At 37.1% G+C, this 21,506-nt stretch overlaps 3 protein-coding genes across 5 annotated transcripts; all 3 read left to right on the plus strand.

Moving 5' to 3' along the window:
* Positions 1–2,110: 2,110 nt before the first annotated feature.
* LOC145233754 (intelectin-1-like) lies at positions 2,111–7,254 on the plus strand. Of its 3 annotated transcripts, none has more exons than XM_080098531.1 (4): positions 2,111–2,855; positions 5,867–5,953; positions 6,038–6,648; positions 6,947–7,254. In XM_080098531.1, the coding sequence occupies exons 2-4, from the start codon at positions 5,878–5,880 to the stop codon at positions 7,178–7,180; spliced, it is 921 nt and encodes a 306-aa protein (XP_079954657.1). In that variant the 5' UTR covers positions 2,111–2,855; positions 5,867–5,877; the 3' UTR covers positions 7,181–7,254. The 3 variants fall into 3 exon arrangements, with proteins under 3 accessions (XP_079954657.1, XP_079954658.1, XP_079954656.1); XM_080098532.1 differs by having other exon boundaries at positions 5,888–5,953; XM_080098530.1 differs by lacking the exon at positions 2,111–2,855 and adding an exon at positions 2,862–3,517 and having other exon boundaries at positions 5,888–5,953.
* A 3,813-nt stretch (positions 7,255–11,067) lies between these two features.
* LOC145234674 (intelectin-1-like) lies at positions 11,068–12,874 on the plus strand. Its single transcript, XM_080099388.1, has 3 exons — positions 11,068–11,155; positions 11,241–11,851; positions 12,149–12,874. Exons 1-3 carry the CDS (start codon positions 11,080–11,082, stop codon positions 12,380–12,382), a joined length of 921 nt encoding a protein of 306 aa, XP_079955514.1. The 5' UTR covers positions 11,068–11,079; the 3' UTR covers positions 12,383–12,874.
* A 3,395-nt stretch (positions 12,875–16,269) lies between these two features.
* LOC145232879 (intelectin-1-like) lies at positions 16,270–18,076 on the plus strand. The gene is made up of 3 exons (XM_080097556.1): positions 16,270–16,357; positions 16,443–17,053; positions 17,351–18,076. The coding sequence occupies exons 1-3, from the start codon at positions 16,282–16,284 to the stop codon at positions 17,582–17,584; spliced, it is 921 nt and encodes a 306-aa protein (XP_079953682.1). The 5' UTR covers positions 16,270–16,281; the 3' UTR covers positions 17,585–18,076.
* The last annotated feature ends 3,430 nt before the right edge of the window (positions 18,077–21,506 follow it).

Raw genomic sequence — 21,506 nt, forward strand, 5'->3', positions numbered from 1 at the left:
ATACTGGACAGAGGGAACACACTGGTCTCAGTCCACCACAGTCGCAACTCGCAACGGGCCACATGTGTGCAACAAATTAACGGCCGCCCCCCACAATTGGTGACGAACGACGTGATGAACGTTCTCTTTCTGACTAAAGTCAACGATGGCAGTCAAAGGACAACGTGCGGTCTGTTTGAATATATTTGACTTTATTGAAAGTCAGAGCTAACCTTATAATGTAGACTTGGATTTTTAGAAATTTGTGAAAACACTAAGGAGATTTCATTAATAAAGAAAGACATACTTGGATTATTTGGTATTGATCTTAGTTGGATATAACATGTAGGTATAAAAGCTTTTTAACCTCAATAATTACTTGGCCGAATGGTCCGAGGAGCTCAACCAATTCGGTTGGACATGGATATATTCGATACGCATTTCTCTCGTTTTCGAAAAAGAAAAAAAAGGCAAGGCGTATTAGACTTCTCCGATTTTCGATACGCTCGGCACAGGTTGTTCGAATACGCTAAGGCTAGATCCACACAGGATTTCTCGCGGGCACGAGCTGCCCCTCTGGCGCAGTGATGTGCACACAGACATAAAACTCAAGCTCGCGCGCTGGCTAGCTCACAGCCGAACTTTTACTGGGATCATTTCTACTCGTGCTTTTCACCTGGAGAATGTTTGGCTATAGATAAAGTTTATTCTTCCTTTCCATTTTATTTATTATAATTAGAATTCAGTTCTGTTTGGTATATAACGGTGGTTAAGGAAGTTTGCATTGGCAAAATCAACATGTGTTTTGCTACCAATAAACATAGTTCAAAATAATGCTCCAATTTGTTTTATTTGCAAAAGTTGTGAACCATGACATCATGAAACAAGCAAGCTTGGTAGTTCCAAATAAATGTGTTGCAAAAAGGTTAAATGCAGTTTTATCAAAACCAAACTTGCTAAAAAAGTTAATTCACCTAAACATAAACCACACAAACAATGTTGAACTAAACACAATAAATCAGTTCCAAACCGGTTATGACCGGTTTCTGCCTCCTACCGAACCTCCAAACTGGTTTTTAAGGCCTTTCCGTTTTTTCGATTTTTGGGAGTCAAAAAAGAAAAATCCGGTTTTGGGTGGGTTTTCGTGGGAATATTCCAGTTCCAAACCGGTTATGACCGGTTTCTGCCTCCTACCGAACCTCCAAACTGGTTTTTTTAAGGCCTTTTCGTTTTTTCGATTTTTGGGAGTCAAAAAAGAAAAATCCGGTTTTGGGTGGGTTTTCGTGGGAATATTCCAGTTCCAAACCGGTTATGACCGGTTGCTGCCTCCTACCGAACCTCCAAACCGGTTTCTAAAATCAAATATTTTTACCCGATTTTTGAAAACAACGTTAGTGTCACAAATATTCTAGACCGCCCCATGACAATATCCTGCGACCCAGTTACAACGCATCACGGACATTTTCTGTACGTCTAGAGCAGTGGTTCTCAACCTTTTTGCCTTTGCGGACCCCTTTTGGTACTGTCAAACTAATCGCGGACCCCTTTGAAGGTTTTGGTATTTTTTGTCCTCTTTTTATTAACAAGCAACCCCCCAAAAAGGTGCAGAATATATCAACCACGTTTGGTCCAGGATCAAAATTTCAATCACTTTGACTGGGCTGCGACATGGGAACTAAAAGTGGGGGGGTTGTTTGCCACTGAAAATTTACCTCTGTTGCATCACAATGGAGTTAAAATGTGACAATGCATTTTGGTTTGTCGCCTATGAAGAATTATTTAAAAAAAGTTTCATGCTATTTCAAAACGCTGAGGCATATTTCTTTAAATAGCGCTTTATCAATATCGTTGTCTGCAAAATTAGGAAGTTGTCGCGTACCCCCTAAAAACACTTTGCGGACCTCTGGGGGTCCGCGGACCCCCGGTTGAGAACCACTGGTCTAGAGTCTATCGTTGCAGGCGCTATTGTGTTGTCATTGTCCTAGTGTGCCAGTTTTAACGCGTCGCCGTTGCCCGTTGCATTGTTCATTGTTTTATCTACAGGAAATAGTCATAGCGAGTTAACGCCTTTTCCCCCGATCATTGTAACGCATGGTATATAAGCGCCCCCATCTAACGAGATAATATAGAATGATATAGAACGGTATAGAGATAACTGCGAAGTAGTGCTGGACTGTTGTTTTGTTGGTTGGACGTGAATAAATGTAAAAGGAAAGGATTGCTGCCGATCAGAGTACACGACCGATCAGAGTACACGAGCGTTGTTAAGGAACTTCCGATAGTCAGTCCCAATCTTTTGCGTACCCGTAAAACGGAACGTGACACTAAGACTATAGCCTTTCCGCTTTCCGATTTTTGGGGGTCAAAAAATCAGGGAAAAAAACCGGTTTTGGGTGGATTTTCGTGGGAATATTCTAGTTTCAAACCGGTTGTGACCGGTTTCTGCCTCCTACCGAACCTCCAAACCGGTTTGACCGGTTTCTAAAATCGAAAACTTTGACCCGATTTTCGAAAAAAACCTATGGCCTTTCCGTTCCAAACCGGTTCAAATCGGAATCAAAAATAGACAATTTGACCAATTTGTAAAAACAAATTTTTGTTACGTTTTTCGATAATTTTGTGACCTATAAGTTGGCTTAAACTCTTTGTAATTATCACGCTTTTCTTATTTCAACGAATTTTTTTTTTTTGTGCAATTCGTTGCTAAATTTTTGCGCACTAAAGATCGTATGTTTTGAAGTTGCCCATCACGTTTTTTTGTCTATTGCTTTAAACTTGACAATAGAAGATGGCACTCATTCATACGAATCCATGATTTGTTCGCGACGACGAAGTTCTTACACAACATTTGGCGTACGCTCGTTCGTTCGTAACAGGTTTGTTAAATTGAAAGTTAAAACCTAAGCTCTAATATAATTTTTCTTTACAATTTGTTGATCAAATATTGATATTCGTTTTCACAAGCAAGCAATTCACCGCGGTGCCGTTCCGACAGAAACAATTCTAAAATAAGAATGTGTTGAAATCTTAAAATAAGTCTTTTTAAAGCTTCCAGCAGCAAAATCCATGGAGTTTAGGAATAATGTGAAAACTGAATTTCACCACAAGTTTTCCACTTTACAAATGTTTTATACCTTCATAGAAGTTTTTTGTCACTGATATGTGAATGCTCTAATAGAAAGCCTGTAAAAGGCTCTCGTTGTTTTCTTACATTTAACACAAAACAATACAAAGATAAGTTTTTACATTTCGATACTCAGTAACAGTATAACGTCAAAACAAGTATACCAGCCATTTAAACACTTAACATTTAGTATCTAGTCTCCAGTCAACATAAACAAGCTCAGTCAGAAAAACAAGCGAACCATTTCAATGAAATCCTTTACAAAATCGATTGCTGGTATTTGTTTGCACGGGGCTACAAGAGAACAAAGCAACACAGCTTTAATGCATTCTGGTTGGAAGGATTATATAAACAATATTGCGCACGTAAGCGTATCATGGCATAAGGGCAGGAGGGTACACTTAGAATTTCAAGGTACATTAAATTTGAAATCTTTTGTCGAAAAAACGGATAAATAAATATTAATAGAAAAAGGCTAAACAAGTGATTAAACGATGTCTGTCTTGTCTGCCTATCGGGTGTTGTTTCTATAATCTCTGCCGTTTTACTGTATTTTACACCGTAGATTGATTCGGGTTATAGACAACCGAGCTACTAACACAAGAACTCACTTTAGCCCTTTGACAAAGTGGTATTTGGTATAGAAGACCTTTTTGTGTGGGCTGTACATTGTCAATTTTCTCTGTAGGGGATAATATGGGCTTTTGTAGACCCTGGATTAGAAAATTGTTTGGACCGAAAGAGGATTCAGCCATGTAGATATAAACCAAGGACAGCTCCACAAACTAAAAGCAATTCTATTGACCCGTTCTAACTAAGATTTGTCGACTGAATTAAAAAAAGCAGTGCACAAAAAAAAAAAAACCTCAAAGGCAGTGGTTCCCAAACTTTTTTCTTTGAAGGCGCATTTTAGAAAAAACAAAAATTATTTGGCGCACTTCGAACATTTGAAGGCACTAACTATGAGGTCATAAAGCCGCTATACCGGTCACTCTCATAGTTGAATAGCCTAGTTGAACATCTCAGAGACGTGGAGCATGTTGGCCTAGTGGTCTAAGCACCTGGTACTACTACTGTACTTGACTGACGGCGCATAGTTTGGGAACCACTGCTCAAAGGGTTTAGACACGTTGGCTAAATTCCGGTAAGTGGCGCAGGCAAATTTTTTTAATGCAGTTTGTGTAAATAACTGACGGTTAGAGCTGTTAGGGTTGGTCCAAGGCAGCGGTTCTCAAACGTTTTCAATTTTTTATAACGGTCATAACGGTCTCTTCGCAAATTTTCGAGCACTCGCGGTCCAAGCTATATATATTTATAAAACTGAAAAAACAGGGCAAAACAAAACTGTCGAGTTACCAACTAAAAGTTAAATTACTATCGAAATACTCCAACGGCAACACGCAGAATGAATTTAGTTCAGTTTCGTATAAAGATCACTTTGCGTGGGAATGCTCCAAGTTATTAGGCAGCAAACAAGAATGAAGCAATATAAATATAGTGCGCGAACAATCACCTCTGTTTGTTACCTGAAAATAAAGCAATGGACCACTTTTTATCACAGAATACTCGTTTATCTGTCGAATTTTTGCTTCTACATTCGCAAGATCTCATATTACATAGGATTGTAGAAATACCTAAAAGCACTACGCGGTCGCTCTGAAATCGCTTGGCGGACCCTTAAGGCAGTGGTCTTTAACCTTTTTTAAAAACGGCCCCAAATTAAAAGAAAATTAAACAAGCATTTACATGCGACCCCATTTTTTCCTATAGGGAGAAAAAATGTTGAAACTATTTTCATGTAAATATGCGCGCCTAATTTATATTATCATTCAGCATGTAAAATTACGCAAAAATGTTAAAACCCAAAAGTTTTATTTAATTTGGCCAATGTTATTCGCGTTTTTGCAGAAATCAGTAAGGTTAAATACTTTTCCTGTACCTGCTGTATTATTTTGGACACAATATGTCATTAGTGCGATGTGGCTTTATCGCGTAACAATGCGTTGGACAACTTGACTTTCTTATAGATTATTTTTATAGATTTTTTTATAGACTTGGGAGGTACCAAGCTGTGTTGCTAAACATGAGCAAAAGTTGCGAACAAGAATAAGAATAAAAACGTATAATTTTTGGTAGTATATTTAAACGCTAATAAATTAAATTTATAGCGACCCCCAGAAAACGTTTAGGCGACCCCACTTGGGGTGGCGACCCACAGGTTAAAGACTACTACCCTAAGGGACCGCGGACCCCAGTTTGAGAACCGCTGGTCTAAGGTTTTATAAAAATTATAAACTAAAAACAGTTCGTATGTTAAATTTAGTCCCTAACCCTATACCAGTATTACTGTAAATTTAAATAACTTCGCTCTTCACGCCCTCGATCGGTATTTAGCACTCCTTATTTAGTGTGAGTTCTTGTGTTAGTAGCTCTACCAAATAACGGCGGTCACGATACAAAAACGTCTACCAACGGTTTGACAAAAACAATGCACTTGAAACGTACGTGTGCGGCTGCGATAAAGTACCTTTAAACATTGCGGTATTTAAACATCACTACCGATAGCTGAAACTTAGAAAAATATTGACAAGTTTCCAAGTACTGTGGAAACTGTACGTGAACGTGACAAATCGATATCAGTTATGTACCAAGTTTCTGCCACAAAGACGTACTGCGCTTGCTAAACCTTAATTTCGTTAGGTGTGAACAAAATTAACTTATGTCATATTACTTTTTTTTAAATCGTGTTAATTGAAATTATAGAAAGAAACTATATGTGTTCAGGAGAAACAAAAATGTTCAAGCTTCTCAAGTGCTGTATCTTGCTGTCAGCAAGTTTCTCTATCTCATGTAAGTACAAGAAACACGAGTTTTACATTACCAAACGAGATAACATAACCATATTAAGTTCGACAAAGAAATTTTTCTGCACAGGCGGCATGCAGTCTTGTGAAAAAATGAAGGGAAAAATTTTTCGGAGTGGTGTGTACAATCTAAACACAACAGATGGAGTCGAGTACCAAACCTACTGCGACATGCTCACCAACGGTGGAGGATGGACTCTGGTTGCCTCAATACATGAAAACAACGTTCACGATAACGGAAGATGCACAGTTGGAGATAAGTGGTCCAGTGAGCAAGGGAACAACGAATCTACAAAACATGGTGATGGAAATTGGGAGAATCTAAAAATATTTGGCAACGTTGCATCTGCAACCAGTGACGACTTCAAAAGCTTGGCTTATTTTTCCATCGATGACGCCAAGGACATTATGATCTGGCAGGTACCAAATAATACCCCATTGTCGATGTGGAGAAGCAACTCGTATCTTCGATATAGAACCTATACTCAATTCCTTGCTGACCTGGGCGGCAATCTTCAACGTATGTATCAAAGCTACTATCCAATAAGACAAGGCGTTTATAACCCTGGAAGCGACAACGGACCAAGTTATCAAGTCACATACGATGAAGGATCGCCCGCTGATACTCTTTCCCACTTCGGACCAACCACACAACCCTATTTAACAGCAGGATATATACAGGTATCAATTAGTGATACCCCGCAGTCGGCGGAATGTGCCGTTTTGGAAATGTTTCGATTCTGTCCGTACTTTTAATATATCTATACAACGACAACGTCGCATTCTCTTGAAAACATCTATTGCAACCGGTCGATTAGGTTTTACAAATGCGGTTTAGCCGCGAAACCCGTTTATTTGGATATTTTTTCCAACCAACGTTATTAAGACGCTTATAGTGATTTAGGCTAATCATCCAGCTCCAAAAATATAAAATTTTGCATCATTTAGTCAAATAACAACTTTCTTGATTTTGTTTCAGTTCCGAACCGTCAACTCAGCGCAAAATATTAATGCCATCTGCCCTGGAGTTAAAGTCGACCCAGCAGCTGTCACATACTATCAACAAGCATGTATTGGTGGAAGCGCGTTCTGGGGCAACTATTTTAACTGTGGAGATTTTAGTGGGATGGCAGCAGGAGGTTACGGCACGGGCTCAGGAACCAGTGTCGACAAAACGTTGATCGAATCAACTTTCCTGATCTTTTATCGTTAACAAATAACGTGTACCTATATGTGCATAAGGAGTGATTTCCAAGGTGCCAAATAAAACAAATTCTGTAATCGAAACTACGAATGTGTGCTGATCATATATGAAAACATACGTAATCAGAACGTAAAATGTTGATAAGAATATTCAAGATCAGCTTCTCGGCTTTTAGAAACTCGTTATTCATATTTTGAACTGGAGTTTCGCCTGCAAAAGTGTGCCTGGAGACATGGAGGTGACATATTTGCGTGGCCACAATAACCAACATATGACGTCAAATAAACGTCATCACTAGGCACAATGATAGCCTAATATTTGTGCCAGTAGTGCTTTTTTAGCAGTAGAGAGTTTTTGCATACTTGAATCGAACAATATAGAGCGCGATGAACAACGGCAAATACAGCAGTAACTATAGTTATGTCTACTGCATGAATACAGTACAGGATCAATTTTGCGGGAGCGCCTGTTTTCATCCAAAACAACGAGTTATGTGCACGATATGTGCAGTGTAGTATGATTTCTATGTACGAAAGAGTAAAAAGCCTTAGGGTTATCAGACGTCCGCAATTTTCCGAAAATTGCGGGCAAAATCTTTGTCCGGAAATAAAAAAAATCTAAATGTCATAAATTTTAGTGTCTGGTAGCCTAACCTAGAGAGGTTCTTACAATTCTTAGCTTAAAGGTTTACGATTAATTGTCGCCTGTGCAGTTTTGGATGCACATAACAGCCAACATACATCCGAAACATCTGATCAGTTTGAATTAATGGTTGTTTGGTTATTTTTTGGTGGGCATTTAAAGCTAACAACACTTCACAGTGAGGCGACAAACAATTTATGATGTCACCAACAAAATAACCCATTATTACGACAAAGATAGTATTATGCAACAGTTTAAGGCTTTGGAAAATTAAAAAATAGTAAACGAAGCGAAAGTAAGAAGTAGATGCTCTTGCTGCAAAAACATGCAACCTGAAATAATTTTCAAGAGGCCAAATCTTGGGTCGCAACTCATACTTAACAGTGCACTAATGACTGCAGTTATAATCCAACTGTTAAAAGTTTTAATAGTGTTTGGGTTCTGCGAGTTGGACTTTGTCAAGAAGCCACCACACCACGTCAAGGTGCCAACCCATGCGGTGGGTCTCATCTAACTCAGTAGAGAGACCCTCGTCCGGCGCAGAACTACAACCGTGACGAGGAAGACAGACTGGTGTGAGGGCATACGAAAGGAATAAGTCCACGTATGCCCCCAGACAAACATACCTTTTAATTGATATTGATCCTTTGTATGAGTAAATTCGCCCATTTTTTACCCTGAAAGAAATATAAAGCGGATGTTAATAAAGATGTTTGCAAAAGTGAAGTGGAAAATGGCATAAAAATGCTTACCTTATTATTTCACTTTTGCCATCCTTTGGGCGTTTTTTTATTCATCTCATTATAATCACTGTAAAACAAAGGACAATGGTTATAAAAGATGAAAAACTTACAACACTTAATATGCAACTATAAAAAGACTTACCTTAAAAAACAAATCGACCACAATGTTCAGGGTGTTGTCATTCTATTTTTATTGGTTATTTCCTGCAAACAAAATCTGCGTTACAATTTTTGCAACAAGTTATACGACATTGCATTATTTTAAATAACACTTACCTAAATTTGTAACTAAAACCATACATTTCTCATTTACTGTGTTTATTTTTACTTTTTCTGCTTTATTGGTATTTCTGACCTGAAAGAATGAAAGATCAGGTTATTTTAGTAAGAAACACAACAACTGGAAAACTGCAAGACTTTACCTGATAATATTTTGAGGCCAAACTGCCAATGTAAAGCATTTTTTATTCCATATTACACCTGTAACAATAAAAACAAGTTGATATGAGATATAAACAACTAAATTTTATTCCGCTTCTTTCGTGATAAACCTGGAAAACAAAAACAAGAGCGTTAGATTTGGTTATTGGTATTCTAAATAGTCTTTGTGGCTCTTCATTGGCTGACTTGTTCCATTTTCATAACAGATTCTAAAAGCAGTTCAAATTCTGTTGCTATGACCCTGTACGTCTGAATGCTAGCTTTTGACAATGGCGGCCCGACTAGCCTGACTGCCTTAACCACGAAGCAGCTCGCAGTTTTCAATCAACTAAACTGTTTTAGTTTTCGCAGCGCCGAATTAAGAGAGAATATAAGCCCATATACATCACATTCACATTAATAATAATTTAAGTGGTTAGTATTAAATCACTTTTTACCATTAATGGAAGGAAGAGTTAATGCATATTTTGCGTCTTTTAACAACAAACAAAAGCTACAAAGATTTTAATTAACATGCAAGTATATTAAAAGTAGCTATAGGTTCTAATGCTCGGCAGTGTCACCTCATTGGTGATTTGGTTCTTTTTTTAAGTAGTATATTAAACTACTTTCTGGTTCAAAATCCAAAATTCAAGTAGTATATTAAACTACTAATATAATGCACTGTTTTGAACTGTGTATAAATTGGAATTGCTTCCTAAAACTGGAATCCTGTAGAAATAAAGGGTGGTTATTTTTTGTTATTTTTTATGTTTACTAGATCAAGTTGTCACCAGGGTTTAGTCGTGGACAACTAAATAAAATTTCACCCAAAAGATGCCATCAATATTTAGTTGTGGTCCAGAAAACCAATATTATTTACCCACAAAGTTGCCACTAGGGTTAGTCGTGGTCAACTATACGGAATTTTATCCCAAAACGTCACCACCAAAATTTAGTTGTGGTGATAAAAAAGAGAGTATTTTTTAGACCAAAAAGTTGCCACTAGTATTTAGTCGTGGTCAACTAAAATATCATAATTTCACCCAAAAAGTCACCACCAAATTTTAGTTGCGGTGATAAAAAAGACATATTTATTTAAACCGTCAGGCATTTTTCTTACGCAGGTATGGTAACCCTCTACTGCAAACACTTTAAACTTAGTTTACTATGTTGATTATTAGCACTTTATTAAGAAACTGACGTTGTAACAAAAGCTATACGTTGTAACAAATTCAAAAATTTAGTTATTTTTATACTAAATACAAATGGCACTTCAATGTAGTGATGAGGTAAGGCACGAGAGAAATTGCATTATCTTTCGTTGTCGAATATAATCATGTATATATTGATTACAGTCTCAGGTAAAGTCTTCAAACTACAACTTAATTTCGGATTCTATTTGCTTCAATGATTTGGTTTTTAAACACAAACTAATAACACTAAAAACCTCAAATAGCGAGGTAGAGTTCCTAACACAAGAACTCACTCTAGGCAGGTTGGCTAATTCCGGTAGATGACGCACGCAAAATATTTTTTGAATGCAGTTTGTGTAAAAATACAATAGATGGGCAGGAACTTGGCTGAATGGTCGCGCCTGACCCATACACAGACATATAAAATTCGTCCGAATTCGTCCCGGAAAGTGTCAAAAACAAACAAACAATAAAATCAAGCTTACTGTAAATTTAAATAACTTCGTTTTTCACGCCCTCTATCGGTAATTTGCAAACGTTATCTAGTGTGAGTTCTTGTGTTAGTAGCTCTACCACGTAAAGACGGTCACGGTACAAACACACCTACCAACGGTTTGACAAAAACAATGCACTTGAAACGTAGGTGTGCGGCTGCGATAAAGTACCTTTAAACATTGCGGTATTTAAACATCACTACCGATAGCTGAAACTTAGAAAAATATTACCAAATTTCCAAGTACTGTGGAAATTGTACATGAACGTGACAAATCGATATCAGTTATGTTCAAAGTCTCTGCCACAAAGACGTACTGTGCTTGCTAAACCTTACTATTCGTTAGGTGTGAACAAAATTACTTTTATGTCATAGGTTTTTGTGTGTGTTAATTGAAATTATAAAAGAAACTATATGTGTTCAGGAGAAACAAAAATGTTCAAGCTTCTCAAGTGCTGTATCTTGCTGTCAGCAAGTTTCTCTATCTCATGTAAGTACAAGAAACACGAGTTTTAACATTACCAAATGAGATAACATAACCATATTAAGTTCGACAAAGAAATTTTTCTGCACAGGCGGCATGCAGTCTTGTGAAGAAATGAAGGGAAAATTTTTTCGGAGTGGTGTGTACAATCTAAACACAACAGATGGAGTCGAGTACCAAACCTACTGCGACATGATCACCAACGGTGGAGGATGGACTCTGGTTGCCTCAATACATGAAAACAACGTTCACGATAACGGAAGATGCACAGTAGGAGATAAGTGGTCCAGTGAGCAAGGGAACAACGAATCTACAAAACATGGTGATGGAAATTGGGAGAATCTGAAAATATTTGGCAACGTTGCATCTGCAACCAGTGACGACTTCAAAAGCTTGGCTTATTTTTCCATCGATGACGCCAAGGACATTATGATCTGGCAAGTACCAAATAATACCCCATTGTCGATGTGGAGAAGCAACTCGTATCTTCGATATAGAACCTATACTCAATTCCTTGCTGACCTGGGCGGCAATCTTCAACGTATGTATCAAAGCTACTATCCAATAAGACAAGGCGTTTATAACCCTGGAAGCGACAACGGACCAAGTTATCAAGTCACATACGATGAAGGATCGCCCGCTGATACTCTTTCCCACTTCGGACCAACCACACAACCCTATTTAACAGCAGGATATATACAGGTATCAATTAGTGATACCCCGCAGTCGGCGGAATGTGCCGTTTTGGAAATGTTTCGATTCTGTCCGTACTTTTAATATATCTATACAACGACAACGTCGCATTCTCTTGAAAACATCTATTGCAACCGGTCGATTAGGTTTTACAAATGCGGTTTAGCCGCGAAACCCGTTTATTTGGATATTTTTTCAACCAACGTTATTAAGACGCTTATAGTGATTTAGGCTAATCATCCAGCTCCAAAAATATAAAATTTTGCATCATTTAGTCAAATAACAACTTTCTTGATTTTGTTTCAGTTCCGAACCGTCAACTCAGCGCAAAATATTAATGCCATCTGCCCTGGAGTTAAAGTCGACCCAGCAGCTGTCACATACTATCAACAAGCATGTATTGGTGGAAGCGCGTTCTGGGGCAACTATTTTAACTGTGGAGATTTTAGTGGGATGGCAGCAGGAGGTTACGGCACGGGCTCAGGAACCAGTGTCGACAAAACGTTGATCGAATCAACTTTCCTGATCTTTTATCGTTAACAAATAACGTGTACCTATATGTGCATAAGGAGTGATTTCCAAGGTTCCCAATAAAACAAATTCTGTAATCGAAACTACGAATGTGTGCTGATCATATATGAAAACATACGTAATCAGAACGTAAAATGTTGATAAGAATATTCAAGATCAGCTTCTCGGCTTTTAGAAACTCGTTATTCATATTTTGAACTGGAGTTTCGCCTGCAAAAGTGTGCCTGGAGACATGGAGGTGACATATTTGCGTGGCCACAATAACCAACATATGACGTCAAATAAACGTCATCACTAGGCACAATGATAGCCTAATATTTGTGCCAGTAGTGCTTTTTTAGCAGTAGAGAGTTTTTGCATACTTGAATCGAACAATATAGAGCGCGATGAACAACGGCAAATACAGCAGTAACTATAGTTATGTCTACTGCATGAATACAGTACAGGATCAATTTTGCGGGAGCGCCTGTTTTCATCCAAAACAACGAGTTATGTGCACGATATGTGCAGTGTAGTATGATTTCTATGTACGAAAGAGTAAAAAGCCTTAGGGTTATCAGACGTCCGCAATTTTCCGAAAATTGCGGGCAAAATCTTTGTCCGGAAATAAAAAAAATCTAAATGTCATAAATTTTAGTGTCTGGTAGCCTAACCTAGAGAGGTTCTTACAATTCTTAGCTTAAAGGTTTACGATTAATTGTCGCCTGTGCAGTTTTGGATGCACATAACAGCCAACATACATCCGAAACATCTGATCAGTTTGAATTAATGGTTGTTTGGTTATTTTTTGGTGGGCATTTAAAGCTAACAACACTTCACAGTGAGGCGACAAACAATTTATGATGTCACCAACAAAATAACCCATTATTACGACAAAGATAGTATTATGCAACAGTTTAAGGCTTTGGAAAATTAAAAAATAGTAAACGAAGCGAAAGTAAGAAGTAGATGCTCTTGCTGCAAAAACATGCAACCTGAAATAATTTTCAAGAGGCCAAATCTTGGGTCGCAACTCATACTTAACAGTGCACTAATGACTGCAGTTATAATCCAACTGTTAAAAGTTTTAATAGTGTTTGGGTTCTGCGAGTTGGACTTTGTCAAGAAGCCACCACACCACGTCAAGGTGCCAACCCATGCGGTGGGTCTCATCTAACTCAGTAGAGAGACCCTCGTCCGGCGCAGAACTACAACCGTGACGAGGAAGACAGACTGGTGTGAGGGCATACGAAAGGAATAAGTCCACGTATGCCCCCAGACAAACATACCTTTTAATTGATATTGATCCTTTGTATGAGTAAATTCGCCCATTTTTTACCCTGAAAGAAATATAAAGCGGATGTTAATAAAGATGTTTGCAAAAGTGAAGTGGAAAATGGCATAAAAATGCTTACCTTATTATTTCACTTTTGCCATCCTTTGGGCGTTTTTTTATTCATCTCATTATAATCACTGTAAAACAAAGGACAATGGTTATAAAAGATGAAAAACTTACAACACTTAATATGCAACTATAAAAAGACTTACCTTAAAAAACAAATCGACCACAATGTTCAGGGTGTTGTCATTCTATTTTTATTGGTTATTTCCTGCAAACAAAATCTGCGTTACAATTTTTGCAACAAGTTATACGACATTGCATTATTTTAAATAACACTTACCTAAATTTGTAACTAAAACCATACATTTCTCATTTACTGTGTTTATTTTTACTTTTTCTGCTTTATTGGTATTTCTGACCTGAAAGAATGAAAGATCAGGTTATTTTAGTAAGAAACACAACAACTGGAAAACTGCAAGACTTTACCTGATAATATTTTGAGGCCAAACTGCCAATGTAAAGCATTTTTTATTCCATATTACACCTGTAACAATAAAAACAAGTTGATATGAGATATAAACAACTAAATTTTATTCCGCTTCTTTCGTGATAAACCTGGAAAACAAAAACAAGAGCGTTAGATTTGGTTATTGGTATTCTAAATAGTCTTTGTGGCTCTTCATTGGCTGACTTGTTCCATTTTCATAACAGATTCTAAAAGCAGTTCAAATTCTGTTGCTATGACCCTGTACGTCTGAATGCTAGCTTTTGACAATGGCGGCCCGACTAGCCTGACTGCCTTAACCACGAAGCAGCTCGCAGTTTTCAATCAACTAAACTGTTTTAGTTTTCGCAGCGCCGAATTAAGAGAGAATATAAGCCCATATACATCACATTCACATTAATAATAATTTAAGTGGTTAGTATTAAATCACTTTTTACCATTAATGGAAGGAAGAGTTAATGCATATTTTGCGTCTTTTAACAACAAACAAAAGCTACAAAGATTTTAATTAACATGCAAGTATATTAAAAGTAGCTATAGGTTCTAATGCTCGGCAGTGTCACCTCATTGGTGATTTGGTTCTTTTTTTAAGTAGTATATTAAACTACTTTCTGGTTCAAAATCCAAAATTCAAGTAGTATATTAAACTACTAATATAATGCACTGTTTTGAACTGTGTATAAATTGGAATTGCTTCCTAAAACTGGAATCCTGTAGAAATAAAGGGTGGTTATTTTTTGTTATTTTTTATGTTTACTAGATCAAGTTGTCACCAGGGTTTAGTCGTGGACAACTAAATAAAATTTCACCCAAAAGATGCCATCAATATTTAGTTGTGGTCCAGAAAACCAATATTATTTACCCACAAAGTTGCCACTAGGGTTAGTCGTGGTCAACTATACGGAATTTTATCCCAAAACGTCACCACCAAAATTTAGTTGTGGTGATAAAAAAGAGAGTATTTTTTAGACCAAAAAGTTGCCACTAGTATTTAGTCGTGGTCAACTAAAATATCATAATTTCACCCAAAAAGTCACCACCAAATTTTAGTTGCGGTGATAAAAAAGACATATTTATTTAAACCGTCAGGCATTTTTCTTACGCAGGTATGGTAACCCTCTACTGCAAACACTTTAAACTTAGTTTACTATGTTGATTATTAGCACTTTATTAAGAAACTGACGTTGTAACAAAAGCTATACGTTGTAACAAATTCAAAAATTTAGTTATTTTTATACTAAATACAAATGGCACTTCAATGTAGTGATGAGGTAAGGCACGAGAGAAATTGCATTATCTTTCGTTGTCGAATATAATCATGTATATATTGATTACAGTCTCAGGTAAAGTCTTCAAACTACAACTTAATTTCGGATTCTATTTGCTTCAATGATTTGGTTTTTAAACACAAACTAATAACACTAAAAACCTCAAATAGCGAGGTAGAGTTCCTAACACAAGAACTCACTCTAGGCAGGTTGGCTAATTCCGGTAGATGACGCACGCAAAATATTTTTTGAATGCAGTTTGTGTAAAAATACAATAGATGGGCAGGAACTTGGCTGAATGGTCGCGCCTGACCCATACACAGACATATAAAATTCGTCCGAATTCGTCCCGGAAAGTGTCAAAAACAAACAAACAATAAAATCAAGCTTACTGTAAATTTAAATAACTTCGTTTTTCACGCCCTCTATCGGTAATTTGCAAACGTTATCTAGTGTGAGTTCTTGTGTTAGTAGCTCTACCACGTAAAGACGGTCACGGTACAAACACACCTACCAACGGTTTGACAAAAACAATGCACTTGAAACGTAGGTGTGCGGCTGCGATAAAGTACCTTTAAACATTGCGGTATTTAAACATCACTACCGATAGCTGAAACTTAGAAAAATATTACCAAATTTCCAAGTACTGTGGAAATTGTACATGAACGTGACAAATCGATATCAGTTATGTTCAAAGTCTCTGCCACAAAGACGTACTGTGCTTGCTAAACCTTACTATTCGTTAGGTGTGAACAAAATTACTTTTATGTCATAGGTTTTTGTGTGTGTTAATTGAAATTATAAAAGAAACTATATGTGTTCAGGAGAAACAAAAATGTTCAAGCTTCTCAAGTGCTGTATCTTGCTGTCAGCAAGTTTCTCTATCTCATGTAAGTACAAGAAACACGAGTTTTAACATTACCAAATGAGATAACATAACCATATTAAGTTCGACAAAGAAATTTTTCTGCACAGGCGGCATGCAGTCTTGTGAAGAAATGAAGGGAAAATTTTTTCGGAGTGGTGTGTACAATCTAAACACAACAGATGGAGTCGAGTACCAAACCTACTGCGACATGATCACCAACGGTGGAGGATGGACTCTGGTTGCCTCAATACATGAAAACAACGTTCACGATAACGGAAGATGCACAGTAGGAGATAAGTGGTCCAGTGAGCAAGGGAACAACGAATCTACAAAACATGGTGATGGAAATTGGGAGAATCTGAAAATATTTGGCAACGTTGCATCTGCAACCAGTGACGACTTCAAAAGCTTGGCTTATTTTTCCATCGATGACGCCAAGGACATTATGATCTGGCAAGTACCAAATAATACCCCATTGTCGATGTGGAGAAGCAACTCGTATCTTCGATATAGAACCTATACTCAATTCCTTGCTGACCTGGGCGGCAATCTTCAACGTATGTATCAAAGCTACTATCCAATAAGACAAGGCGTTTATAACCCTGGAAGCGACAACGGACCAAGTTATCAAGTCACATACGATGAAGGATCGCCCGCTGATACTCTTTCCCACTTCGGACCAACCACACAACCCTATTTAACAGCAGGATATATACAGGTATCAATTAGTGATACCCCGCAGTCGGCGGAATGTGCCGTTTTGGAAATGTTTCGATTCTGTCCGTACTTTTAATATATCTATACAACGACAACGTCGCATTCTCTTGAAAACATCTATTGCAACCGGTCGATTAGGTTTTACAAATGCGGTTTAGCCGCGAAACCCGTTTATTTGGATATTTTTTCAACCAACGTTATTAAGACGCTTATAGTGATTTAGGCTAATCATCCAGCTCCAAAAATATAAAATTTTGCATCATTTAGTCAAATAACAACTTTCTTGATTTTGTTTCAGTTCCGAACCGTCAACTCAGCGCAAAATATTAATGCCATCTGCCCTGGAGTTAAAGTCGACCCAGCAGCTGTCACATACTATCAACAAGCATGTATTGGTGGAAGCGCGTTCTGGGGCAACTATTTTAACTGTGGAGATTTTAGTGGGATGGCAGCAGGAGGTTACGGCACGGGCTCAGGAACCAGTGTCGACAAAACGTTGATCGAATCAACTTTCCTGATCTTTTATCGTTAACAAATAACGTGTACCTATATGTGCATAAGGAGTGATTTCCAAGGTTCCCAATAAAACAAATTCTGTAATCGAAACTACGAATGTGTGCTGATCATATATGAAAACATACGTAATCAGAACGTAAAATGTTGATAAGAATATTCAAGATCAGCTTCTCGGCTTTTAGAAACTCGTTATTCATATTTTGAACTGGAGTTTCGCCTGCAAAAGTGTGCCTGGAGACATGGAGGTGACATATTTGCGTGGCCACAATAACCAACATATGACGTCAAATAAACGTCATCACTAGGCACAATGATAGCCTAATATTTGTGCCAGTAGTGCTTTTTTAGCAGTAGAGAGTTTTTGCATACTTGAATCGAACAATATAGAGCGCGATGAACAACGGCAAATACAGCAGTAACTATAGTTATGTCTACTGCATGAATACAGTACAGGATCAATTTTGCGGGAGCGCCTGTTTTCATCCAAAACAACGAGTTATGTGCACGATATGTGCAGTGTAGTATGATTTCTATGTACGAAAGAGTAAAAAGCCTTAGGGTTATCAGACGTCCGCAATTTTCCGAAAATTGCGGGCAAAATCTTTGTCCGGAAATAAAAAAAATCTAAATGTCATAAATTTTAGTGTCTGGTAGCCTAACCTAGAGAGGTTCTTACAATTCTTAGCTTAAAGGTTTACGATTAATTGTCGCCTGTGCAGTTTTGGATGCACATAACAGCCAACATACATCCGAAACATCTGATCAGTTTGAATTAATGGTTGTTTGGTTATTTTTTGGTGGGCATTTAAAGCTAACAACACTTCACAGTGAGGCGACAAACAATTTATGATGTCACCAACAAAATAACCCATTATTACGACAAAGATAGTATTATGCAACAGTTTAAGGCTTTGGAAAATTAAAAAATAGTAAACGAAGCGAAAGTAAGAAGTAGATGCTCTTGCTGCAAAAACATGCAACCTGAAATAATTTTCAAGAGGCCAAATCTTGGGTCGCAACTCATACTTAACAGTGCACTAATGACTGCAGTTATAATCCAACTGTTAAAAGTTTTAATAGTGTTTGGGTTCTGCGAGTTGGACTTTGTCAAGAAGCCACCACACCACGTCAAGGTGCCAACCCATGCGGTGGGTCTCATCTAACTCAGTAGAGAGACCCTCGTCCGGCGCAGAACTACAACCGTGACGAGGAAGACAGACTGGTGTGAGGGCATACGAAAGGAATAAGTCCACGTATGCCCCCAGACAAACATACCTTTTAATTGATATTGATCCTTTGTATGAGTAAATTCGCCCATTTTTTACCCTGAAAGAAATATAAAGCGGATGTTAATAAAGATGTTTGCAAAAGTGAAGTGGAAAATGGCATAAAAATGCTTACCTTATTATTTCACTTTTGCCATCCTTTGGGCGTTTTTTTATTCATCTCATTATAATCACTGTAAAACAAAGGACAATGGTTATAAAAGATGAAAAACTTACAACACTTAATATGCAACTATAAAAAGACTTACCTTAAAAAACAAATCGACCACAATGTTCAGGGTGTTGTCATTCTATTTTTATTGGTGATTTCATGCAAACAAAATCTGCGTTACAATTTTTGCAACAAGTTATACGACATTGCATTATTTTAAATAACACTTACCTAAATTTGTAACTAAAACCATACATTTCTCATTTACTGTGTTTATTTTTACTTTTTCTGCTTTATTGGTATTTCTGACCTGAAAGAAATAAAGATCAGGTTATTTTAGTAAGAAACACAACAACTGGAAAACTGCGAGACTTTACCTGATAATATTTTGAGGCCAAACTGCCAATGTAAAGCATTTTTTATTCCATATTACACCTGTAACAATAAAAACAAGTTGATATGAGATATAAACAACTAAATTTTATTCCGCTTCTTTCGTGATAAACCTGGAAAACAAAAACAAGAGCGTTAGATTTGGTTATTGGTATTCTAAATAGTCTTTGTGGCTCTTCATTGGCTGACTTGTTCCATTTTCATAACAGATTCTAAAAGCAGTTCAAATTCTGTTGCTATGACCCTGTACGTCTGAATGCTAGCTTTTGACAATGGCGGCCCGACTAGCCTGACTGCCTTAACCACGAAGCAGCTCGCAGTTTTCAATCAACTAAACTGTTTTAGTTTTCGCAGCGCCGAATTAAGAGAGAATATAAGCCCATATACATCACATTCACATTAATAATAATTTAAGTGGTTAGTATTAAATCACTTTTTACCATTAATGGAAGGAAGAGTTAATGCATATTTTGCGTCTTTTAACAACAAACAAAAGCTACAAAGATTTTAATTAACATGCAAGTATATTAAAAGTAGCTATAGGTTCTAATGCTCGGCAGTGTCACCTCATTGGTGATTTGGTTCTTTTTTTAAGTAGTATATTAAACTACTTTCTGGTTCAAAATCCAAAATTCAAGTAGTATATTAAACTACTAATATAATGCACTGTTTTGAACTGTGTATAAATTGGAATTGCTTCCTAAAACTGGAATCCTGTAGAAATAAAGGGTGGTTATTTTTTGTTATTTTTTATGTTTACTAGATCAAGTTGTCACCAGGGTTTAGTCGTGGACAACTAAATAAAATTTCACCCAAAAGATGCCATCAATATTTAGTTGTGGTCCAGAAAACCAATATTATTTACCCACAAAGTTGCCACTAGGGTTAGTCGTGGTCAACTATACGGAATTTTATCCCAAAACGTCACCACCAAAATTTAGTTGTGGTGATAAAAAAGAGAGTATTTTTTAGACCAAAAAGTTGCCACTAGTATTTAGTCGTGGTCAACTAAAATATCATAATTTCACCCAAAAAGTCACCACCAAATTTTAGTTGCGGTGATAAAAAAGACATATTTATTTAAACCGTCAGGCATTTTTCTTACGCAGGTATGGTAACCCTCTACTGCAAACACTTTAAACTTAGTTTACTATGTTGATTATTAGCACTTTATTAAGAAACTGACGTTGTAACAAAAGCTATACGTTGTAACAAATTCAAAAATTTAGTTATTTTTATACTAAATACAAATGGCACTTCAATGTAGTGATGAGGTAAGGCACGAGAGAAATTGCATTATCTTTCGTTGTCGAATATAATCATGTATATATTGATTACAGTCTCAGGTAAAGTCTTCAAACTACAACTTAATTTCGGATTCTATTTGCTTCAATGATTTGGTTTTTAAACACAAACTAATAACACTAAAAACCTCAAATAGCGAGGTAGAGTTCCTAACACAAGAACTCACTCTAGGCAGGTTGGCTAATTCCGGTAGATGACGCACGCAAAATATTTTTTGAATGCAGTTTGTGTAAAAATACAATAGATGGGCAGGAACTTGGCTGAATGGTCGCGCCTGACCCATACACAGACATATAAAATTCGTCCGAATTCGTCCCGGAAAGTGTCAAAAACAAACAAACAATAAAATCAAGCTTACTGTAAATTTAAATAACTTCGTTTTTCACGCCCTCTATCGGTAATTTGCAAACGTTATCTAGTGTGAGTTCTTGTGTTAGTAGCTCTACCACGTAAAGACGGTCACGGTACAAACACACCTACCAACGGTTTGACAAAAACAATGCACTTGAAACGTAGGTGTGCGGCTGCGATAAAGTACCTTTAAACATTGCGGTATTTAAACATCACTACCGATAGCTGAAACTTAGAAAAATATTACCAAATTTCCAAGTACTGTGGAAATTGTACATGAACGTGACAAATCGATATCAGTTATGTTCAAAGTCTCTGCCACAAAGACGTACTGTGCTTGCTAAACCTTACTATTCGTTAGGTGTGAACAAAATTACTTTTATGTCATAGGTTTTTGTGTGTGTTAATTGAAATTATAAAAGAAACTATATGTGTTCAGGAGAAACAAAAAT

Source organism: Phallusia mammillata, chromosome 6 (assembly GCF_965637545.1).
Source record: "Phallusia mammillata chromosome 6, kaPhaMamm4.hap1.1, whole genome shotgun sequence".
In the NCBI taxonomy this organism is placed as follows: domain Eukaryota; kingdom Metazoa; phylum Chordata; class Ascidiacea; order Phlebobranchia; family Ascidiidae; genus Phallusia; species Phallusia mammillata.